This window comes from Muscardinus avellanarius, assembly GCF_963383645.1.
Source record: "Muscardinus avellanarius genome assembly, chromosome: 10".
Lineage (NCBI taxonomy): Eukaryota > Metazoa > Chordata > Mammalia > Rodentia > Gliridae > Muscardinus > Muscardinus avellanarius.
In genome coordinates, this window is record NC_137796.1 from 61,819,873 (window position 1) to 61,829,882 (window position 10,010).

Genomic DNA, 10,010 nt, shown 5'->3' on the forward strand with positions numbered 1-10,010 from the left:
AGTGGGGACACAGGAACAACAGGCCCTGCCCACAGGAGCTCACAATCTAATGGTGAGACACAGTTGGGATTTTCGCATCAGAGTTCACTCTGCACCCAGCCAGCACAATCAGTGTAGTGTTACCACAAGCGCTAGCTCAGCCTGCTACAGGGATCCCAGGACAGCCACTGACCCAGCTTTTCACTGTTGAAGATGCTACCAAGATGTGAGGATAAGGTCCCCAGAGGATGAACAAGCATGTTAGCCAGGCAGAAGAGTCCTCTAGGCGTGAATCCGGCCCCTTTCCCATCCCTTATGTAGGTGCCTTGGCTGAATCCTTCTCTGAAATTCTCCATCCTGTTATCTGTCCTACTCACAATTCACTTCTGTCTTGCTGGTTAAATTTCATGAGTACACATCTTGCCCCTCAAGACTAGGCTGTTGCTTTCTCTGAGGACAAAGATTCCTTTAACCTTAGTCTTTTTTCACTGCACCTATGACTATGTGTTAGATAGTAGCTGCCCAACCAAACTGTGGCTGGGAGAGAGATCCTTTTTAGGTGAACCAGCACTTCTCCATCACTTGGTTAGAGGCAAGAAGTATGAGGTGGGTGGTTGTAGGTGAGAAGGGGCCAAAGATACACAGATAAAACAGACTCTTCCTACTGGTTGCTTCCTGAACCCAAAGACTCAGAATACTTTCTATTGGCTAATGGGGAAAAGTCAGACTACAGAACAATTCTCTTAACAGCACAGTCTTATGAAAGAAAGAATGCAATCCCAAATTAGACAGCATGGCACCCCCCACCCCCTGCCCCTGGAATCCATGGTCCTGAAGAGGCCTATACTCAGTCAAAAGTGATCCTGAAGCTGCGCTCTTGCTCCTTGCGACGTCCCTCGCACACCTTGGTCACTTCCTCCACCTTCCTCTGCAGCAGAGCTGAATTCTGGTCAATCCACTGCAGAGAGTCCATGTGCGCGTTCAGGATCTTGCAGATCTGCTGCAGTGGGTCGCTGGTGTCAGCAGGGCCTCCAGACGTGTTCAGGTGCTCGATGATGTCCTTGAGGTCCTGAGCCATGCGCTTCAGCTGCGCATCAATGTTCTCAGCCAGCTTGTAGGTTTTCTCGCGCTCCTCATCGGCATGCTGCAGGTAGATGGTCCCACTCTGCTCCTTGACCGATTCCTCTAGCGGGCTCAACAGGTCTTCCAGCTCCTTCTGCTGGGACAGGATGAAGTCAAGCTCCTGGTCCAGCCTCTTCTGGTCCAGCTTCACTTTCTCGACCTCACGATGCAGGCTGGTGATCTTCTCCCCATTCTCAATCAGCGTACGGTCCCAGGCATTGACCTGGGTGGCCTGCTGGAGGAAGTGCCGCTCCTGGTCCTCCAGCTCCAGGCTCCACTTGTTGATCAGGCTCTCCAGCTGCGCATAGGTCATCACAGGAGAAGCAGCTGCTCCGGCAGCTGTGCTGGGGCCAGGTGGAGCAGTCACAGCAGCTGCTGAGTTGCTGGGGATCCCGGCTGGCACCAGTGGTTTTAAACTCAAGGCAAAGCCAGTGTTGGAGGTGGTGGTAGTGGTGGTGGTGGATGTTGTTGTGGAGGTACCAGAGGCTGTTCCAGGGGGCTTCAGGCTGAAGCCCAGTGTCCCAGCCCCAGCAGCTCCAGTGGTGGTTGCTGGGGCACAGAGGGAGAGCCCTGTGGTGGTGGATGAGGTGGGAGCAGCTGCTATTGAAGCAAAGAGGGTGGACCCCGCACTGGTGGTGGCAGCAGTGGGTGTGGGAGCGGCTGGCTGCGTGGCCCCCGATCCAGTGGTTGCTGGGGTAGCTGGAGTGAAGGGCAACCCAGAAAGTGCTGTGGGCTGGGCTGTACTGCTCACAGAGCCAAGAGTGAAACCAGAGGTCCCAGCCTGGGATGTGCTCCCACCAGTGAAGGAGAACCCTCCAGATGTGGTGGTCGGGGCTGCAGAGGTAGTAGAGGAACCAAACACAAAGCCAGTGGGAGCTGTTCCTTGGCTGGAGGTGACGGCACTTGATATGGCATTGGTGAGGGTGCTGCTGCCGAGCCCAAAGCCAGTGGGGTTCACTGTGGCCGGGGTGGCAGCTGTGCTGCTCAAGTTTAGTTTTGGAGCGCTGATCCCTAAGGAAAAGCCAGCTCCTCCAGAGGCAGGAGTTGTTGTTCCAAAATTGAATCCTGGGGTCTGTGTGGCTGGAGCTTGGGTTGTGAGGGAGAATAGGCCAGTTGAGGGGGCAGTTGTAGCTGGTTGGGAAGGAGTCCCAAAGTTAAACCCTCCAGTGCCCGAAGTAGAGAAAGAAAACCCTGTCGCAGGCGTGGTTGTTACCGTCTTTGCAGTGCCAAAGGTGAACCCGCCTGTAGGAGCCCCAGTGCCTCCAAAATTAAACCCGCTCATGGCTCCAGACTCTGGTGGCAGCAGCTACTCCGGCTCCCAAAGCAAATCCGACAGCGCCTGCAACCTTGGGGAAGATTTTTAAAGCAGAGGAAGTGACATGATCAGATGGCAGTTTTGGAAAGGCAACATCAGTGGCATGTTGGAGCACGCTCCAGTCTGGAGAGTGGCAGGACTACATAATTAGAACAGGCAGCAGCCCCTTTTCTTCCTCCTGTATAACCTAAACTAGGCTCTGCTAAACTAGCAAAGAAAGATCCAGATGCACAGGTCCGTGGCCAGGGCCAGGTTCTAGGGGCTGGGTGTGCTTGGGCCACATGCAGCACAGTGGGGGCCTCTCACTGCCAGAGAGAAGGCGAGAGACAGACCCTGAACACAGCTCAGCCCGAGGAGGCTGCCTGAGTGGAGGCACTTCCCACGAGTGGGATTAGAAACACATGAAATAACATCCACGGGACCTGCTCCCAGGTGGGACCCAGTGAAATTCCTCTGTTGGTTGCCAAGAGCACGTTTGACAGCTCATTGGCTCATTCTGCTCTGAGTGCCGCTCTGTGCTCTGAGTGCCGCTCTGGACTTTGCAGAGTGAGAGATGAGCCTAGAAACCAACCTGGGCTGCATGACAGGGCTGTGGCTGCATCCATGCACACTCCTTACCACTCTGGAAGACCAAGGGCACGCGGGAGCCTAAGCCTGCCAAACTCGGGTGGGTGTGAGACCCAAGTGCTAAGTAAGGGCCACTAAATGTCCCTGGCTGTGGCAACAAACTCAAAGATAAATTGAGACCTGGGCCATCCAATCAAGAGTCCTCTCCTGGGGTTTTCCCTCCAGACAGAGAGGGAACAGCTTCTTTCATCTGCAGGTGTAACTAGAGAGGGTATGTACTTGGACCTTCCCTTGGGCCATCTATAGTGAGAGGCAATGAGCTGCAACTAGAGATAGAAATATGGGGGGGGGGGGAGGGCCAGGCATGGTGGCACATGCCTGCAATCTCAGTAACTTGGGAGGTGGAGACAGGAACATTGCAGGTTTGAGGCCAGCCTCGGCAACCGAGCAAGGCCTGGTTTCAAAAATCTAAAACAAAAACAATACTGCAGAAGCTCCAAAGACCCACATATCTCTGTTCACTTTATTTATTTATTTATTATATATATTTTTTGCGGGTCTGGAACCCAGGGGCATTCTACCTCCGAGCTACACCCGCTGCCCTATTTTTTTATTCTTTATTTTGAAACCGGGTTTCACTGAGTTGCAGAGGACCTCACTAAGTAGCTGAGGCTGTCCTTGAACCGCGATCCTCCGGTCTCAGCCTCCCAAATGCTGGGATTACAAGTGTGCACCACCATGCCCAGCTCTGTTCACTTTAAACTGACTTGAAGCCAGACGTGGTGGCGCACGCTTGTAATCCCTGCATCTGGGAGGCTGAGACCAGAGAATCGCGGTTCATGGACAGCCTCAGCTACTTAGGCCCTTCGCAACTCAGTGAGACCCTGTTTCAAAATAAAGAATAAGGCCGGGCGTGGTGGCGCACGCTTGTAATCCCCACGCTTGGGAGGCAGAGACAGGAGGATCTCGCAGGTTCGAAGCCAGGCGCGTGCGCTGGCTTAAGAGACCCTGTTTCCAAATAAAAAATGTAAAAACAGGTCTGGGAGTGTAGCCCGGAGGTAGAAGGGCTTCCAGGAACCCCAGTACCACCAAAAAAAAAAAAATAAATAACAAAATAAAGAATAAAAAATTGGGCAGGGGTTGTATGTAGCTCGGAGGTCAAATGCCTCTTGGGTTCCATCCCAGACCCGAAAACAAACAAACAAACAAAACAAAAACAACAAAAAAAACCCTCCAACAACAACACAAACAGACTTGATTTCATAATTCCTGTCTGAAAAATTCCAAATAGTGCCAAATCAGCTAAAAAGTTGAAAGCTACATAGTGAGGAAAGAGGGACACTGGGCAGAGGCACTGGTGGACCATTAGGAGGTGGGCCTGGTAAAAAGCACTGAAATAGACACTGACTCACCACTTTTTTTTTTTGGTACTGGGGATTGAAGCCAAAAGCATCTACGTCTGAGCTACATCCCTCAACCCTTAAACTTTGAATTTGAGACCCTCCTGTCTCAGCCTCCCAAGTTCTGGGATTACAGAAGTGTACATGCAAGCATAGGAGATGAAAATAGACTGCAGCAAAAGGCAAACTTCTCAGTCCAGTGTGATTTCAGTTGTGGCCAAACAACACAACTCTTAAGAGTGAAAGCTGGGAAGAACAGCACTGAGAGGTGACAGAGGCTCTCTCCTTTGTAATTGGCAGCGGTTTCCAGATATTCTACTGTGAAGAAACATCAGAGGTGTGTGTGTGTGTGTGTGTGTGTGTGTGTGTGTGTGTGTGTGTGTGTGTGTTACCAGGGACTGAATCCGAGGGCCTCATACATGTAAGACAAGCACTCTACCAATGAGCTGTACACCCCAGCCCTTTTTGAGACAGAATCTCACTAAATTGCCCAGGCGCGTTTCACTTGCTATCTTCCTAACTAACTGGATTACAGGTGTTTTTTTTGGTGGTACCAGGGGTGGAACCCAGAGGCTTTCTACCTCTGGGCTACACTCCCAGACCTTTTGTATATTTTATTTTGAAACAGGGTCTCACTAAGTTGCTGAGAGCCTCACTAAGTAGCTGAGGCTGGCTTCGAACCTGTGCGATCCTCCTGTCTCAGCCTCCCAAGCGCGGGGATTACAAGCGTGCACCACCACGCCCGGCTACAGGTGATTTTTCAAAGAACCAAATTAGGATTGTGAATTAACATTGAGGAACCAGTGGACTTACACATCCAGTTTTTATAATTACAATGTGAATGAGATAAAACGAATTAGTAAATTAAACAAGCCCCTTCCCCCACAAGCCTGGTTCTCTGAAGGCATCAGATAGCACATTTGAACCACACCAGGCTTGGCCTGGCTGGGAAGAACTTAAGAGTTTCTGGGCAGGTGGTAGAAAGCCCTAACTGGTTTCCAATAGTTGGCATGGAAGGCAGTAATGGTTCCACCAGAGATGTCTGTGGTCCAATCCCTGGAATATGTTACAAAATATGGTAAAAAGGACTGCGAAGATGTGATTTTATTAAGGATCTCAGCTGGGTGTGGTGGCATATGACTGTAATCCTGGTTCTGGGGAGGCTAAAATGGGGAATCACAGGTTCATACCAGGCTTAGCTACTTAGTGAGGCCCTCCTCAACTTAGTGAGATCCTGTTTCAAAACAATAAACTGGCGTGCCAAAAGGATCACGTTAGTGGATAGCCTCAACTACTTAGTGAGGCCCTCTGCAACTTAGTGAGACCTATTTCAAAACAAAGAATACAAAATAGGGCAGGGGGTATAGTTCAGAGCTCAGAGATAGAACGTAGATTGCCTCTGGGTTCAATCCCTAGCATCGCAAAACAAACAAACAGAAAGATAGGGAGATGGAGCTGGGTGTGGTAGCACAGGCTTATATTCCCAGCATTTGGGAGGCTGAGTCTGGAGGATGGGGTTTATAGACAGCCTCAGTTACTTAGAGGGGCCCTTTGCAACTAAGTGAGACCTTGTTTCAAAAAAAAAAAAAAAAAAAAAAAGACTAAAAAATATAGGGGTGAGGGGTGTATCTCAGAGGTACACTGCCCCTGGGTTCCATTTCCAGTACTGCCAAAAAAAAAAAAAAAAAAAAAAAAAAAAAAAAGCGGAGGGGGGAGATGAAGCCTCGCATGGTGGTACTCACCTGTAATCACTGAGATAGAAGGATCATAGGTTTGCCACCAACCTCAGCAACTGAGTGAGTCCCTGTTTCAAAATAAAATAGGGAGCTGGGGCTGGGTGTGGTGGTGCACGCTTGTGGTCTCAGCATTCAGGAAGCTGAGACTGGAGGATCCCGGTTTGTGGACAGCCTCAGCTACTTAGGCCCTCTGCAACTTAGTGAAACTCTGTTTCCAAATAAAGTATAAAATAGGTCTGGGGGTATAGCCCAGAGGTAGAAAAGCCCCTGGGTTCCACCCCCAGTACCACCAAAAAAGTAAAATGAAATAGGGTTAAGGGTGTAACTCAGAAGTAGAATGTAGATGATTGCCTCTGGGTTCAATCCCTAGCATCGCAAAACAAACAAACAAAAATAAAGAGAGATAGGGAAATGGAGCTGGGCGTGGATTCCATCTCTAGTACAACAAACAACAAAACCACACAGCTGAGGTAGTAGAGCTGCAAGACGCCTGTTTTCAGGCATAAAGCTGGTCTCTAGATGGAAGAAAAGTACCCCAGTCTGAATTCTGCCTCTGTCACTTACTAGCTCCCCTGAGGCTATGTTCAGTTTCCCCATGTGTAACAAAGATGATCCCCACACTGTGAAGCATTAACAAGATCACAACTGAGAAGCCGAGGGCAGGAGCAGCATTTATTGGGTCTGTTTCTTCATTTTCCAAGCCAGTCTATCCTAGCTGGAGTCAGAAGAAACTACTCTATCTGTCCTCGTCCGTTCCACTGTACACTCTGCTTTCCTCCTAGCCCCTATTTTTCTTTGGTCTCCTCTTCCTCCTCTACACAGCCATGTGGGAGGTGACCCAGTGGATCTCAACTGGCTCTCCTTAGGCACTACCAGGAAGCACTTAACACAAGAGGCACTGGAGGTTGATGAAATCAGCTCACTGGAGGTTGGATCCTGAAGGTCTCTTCACTCTAAAGAGGCCACAGTAGCTGGGTGGTGTAGTGTATGCTTCTAATCCCAGGGACGCTGAGACAGGAAGACAGCAGGTTCAAGGCCAGCCTTAGTTACTTGTGAGGGCCTCTGTAACTTAGTGAGACCCTGTTTCAAAATAAAGACTAAAAAATGGGGCTGGAGGTGTAGCTCAGAGATAGAATGCAATGCCCCTGGGTTCTATCCCCAGTATTGAAGAAGAAAAAAGAAAAAAAAAAAAAGGCCATGGCAGGTACCTGAGCTCCTAAGACCCCTGGGACCAGACAAACGTCTTGCATAAAACTATACCTCATCACTGTTGAGCCACATTGAGCTGGGTTTGTTACCAGGAACCAAAAGCATATCAATGGCTACATCTACATATTTTAGTTCTTGAGAACTCCGCTTGAGAGCTTTTGCTATATTAATAAATTGCAGCTAAAATTTTCCGAAAGAGCAGTAAAAAAAGCTCACTGCAGCTGGGTGTGGTGGCACACGAGTGAGACCCGGTTTCAAAATAAAGAATAAAAAGAATAAAAATAGGGCAAGGGGTGTAGCTCAGAGATCAAATGCCCCTGGGTTCCATCCTCAGACCCGCAAAAAACAAAAACAACAAAAAAACACAATAAACACAAAATAAAACAAAAAAACTCACTGCAACTATATATATGTGTGTATATATGTATATGCATATATTTATATATATAACTATAGGAAAAGGTAGACATGGTGGGTACTCCTCCAATCCCAGTACTTGGGAGGCTAAGACAGGAGGGTCACAGGTTCAATGTCAGTGCACAGTAACTTAGCAAGACCTGATTACAAAATGAAAATTAGGGGATAGCTCACAGGCAGAACACCCCTGGGTTCAATCCCCAGTACCTATACAAACATATAAAACAAAAACAAAACTACAAAAGAAACAGCCTAGATGGGCATGGTGGCGCTCACTTGTAATCCCAGTACTTGAGAGGCTGAGACAGCAGAATTACAGGTTCACGGTCGGCCTCAGTTACTTAGGGAGGCCCTCTGCAACTTAGTGAGAACCTGTTTCAAAATAAAGAACAAAACAGGACTAGGAGTACAGCATGAAGGTAGAATACTGCTGGGTTCAATCCCCAGCACTGCAAAACAAACAAACAAACAAACAAACAAACAAACAAGCACAAGAGTTTTCTGTGGGGGTTTGACTGGTTAAATGGTTCTCAGTTAAGTGCCCCATCGGTTTCTGACATGTCAGAAGCCAGGATCTATCCCTAAGGTGCATCCAGCCCTGTTCTACAATCTCGCGTGCGCTCGCATGCGCTCTCTCCCTCTCTCTGCAGTAATGGGGAACCTAGGGGTATTCTATCTTTTGAGCTATATCCCCAGCTCTATTTTTTATTCATTTTGAAACAGGGTCTAAGTTGCAGAGGCCCTCACTAAGCTGAGGCTGGATGTGAACCTGCAATTCTCCTGTCTCAGCCTCCCAAGTACTGGGATTACAAGTGTGCACCACCACGCCAGGCTACATGCTCCTGATATATTACTATTCAAGCATGAAAGCAAACTTTGGGATAGGTAAATTTATGAATGAGGGCTGTGAGGAACAGAGACATGTCAAACATGAACTTCAGGACCAGGTTCCAGGAGAGAACAGAAGCACATGTCATGGGAGAAGGGAGGAGTCTCTTACCCTGGCCTGGGTTGCAAGGAGAAGCTAAGTGTTGATGGAATCCAACTGTCGGGGCCAGCCAGAGAAAAGAAGCTGTTCAGGTGGAGGAAGGACCTGGATAAAGACAAAGAGGTAGGTGTCTGAGACGTGAAGGATCTGGAAGGACTCAAGGGACAGTGAGTGTGCACCGAAGGGCTGACTTGGCAGATCTGACCTGTCCAGATTCTGTACAAATATAAGCCGAGGACTGGCCCCTTGCCTACCTTCTGGGAGGGAACCTCTAAGACCTTAGAAGACAGCGGATCTTGGACTACCTGCAGCCTCAGGCCATACCAGATAATCTATAGAAACACCATGATTTATTGGGGGGAGGGCGGTTAGGGGCTGAATATCTAAGTTTAGCTACATGGGGATTCCATGCCCACAGGAATGACCTCCACAGACAATCTGGACAAGGCAGCTCAGGTGAGCTTCCTTGGCTGGTACTACAGATGGTCCCCCAACTTTACAACAGTGTGAAAGTGATATGCAGCCGGGTGTTGTGGCACACACTTGTAATCCCAGCATTCAGGAGGCTGAAGCAGGAAGATCATGGTTTGCAGACAGCCTCAGCTACTTAGTGAGGACCTTTGCAACTCAGTGAGACTCCATTTAAAACAAAACAAAACAAAACAAAACAAAAAAAATATATACATGGGGCTGGAGTGTAGCTAGGAAGAAGAAAGCCCCTAAGTTTCATCCTCAGTACTGGAAAACAACAACAACAAACAAATAAACAAAGTGATATGCATTCTATAGAAACTACTTTTTGTGTGTGTGTAGTACTGGGGATGAAACTCAGAGGCAGTCTACCTTCTGAGCTACACCCTGACCCTACTTTTATTTATTTATTTATTATTTATTTATTTTGCAGTACTGGGGATGGAACGCAGGGGCCCCAGCCCCCCCCCCCTTTGGTGGTACTGGGGATGGAACTCTTCTACCTCCAGGCTACACTCCCAGACCTATTTTATATTTTATTTGGAAACAGGGTCTCTTAAGCCCGCAAGGCTGGTTTCGAACCTGCTTGATTCTCCTGTCTCCACCTCCCAAGCACGGCGATTACAAGCATGTGCCACCATGCGTGGCCCCAACCCTACTTTTTATTCTTTATTTTGAAACAGGGTCTCACTGAGTTGCAAAGGGTCTAAGGAGCTGAGTCTGGCTGTGAACCACGACCCTCCCATCTCAGCCTCCTGAATGTTGAGGTTACCAGCTGGGTACCACCACACCCAGCTTTTATTTTT

At 48.7% G+C, this 10,010-nt stretch overlaps 1 protein-coding gene across 1 annotated transcript; it reads right to left on the reverse strand.

The window, feature by feature from the left end:
* Positions 1–826: 826 nt before the first annotated feature.
* NUP62 (nucleoporin 62) lies at positions 827–2,383 on the reverse strand (the record flags this gene model as incomplete). The annotated part of the gene is made up of 1 exon (XM_080702966.1): positions 827–2,383. The coding sequence occupies one exon, from the start codon at positions 2,381–2,383 to the stop codon at positions 827–829; it is 1,557 nt and encodes a 518-aa protein (XP_080559092.1).
* Between the last annotated feature and the right edge of the window lie 7,627 nt (positions 2,384–10,010).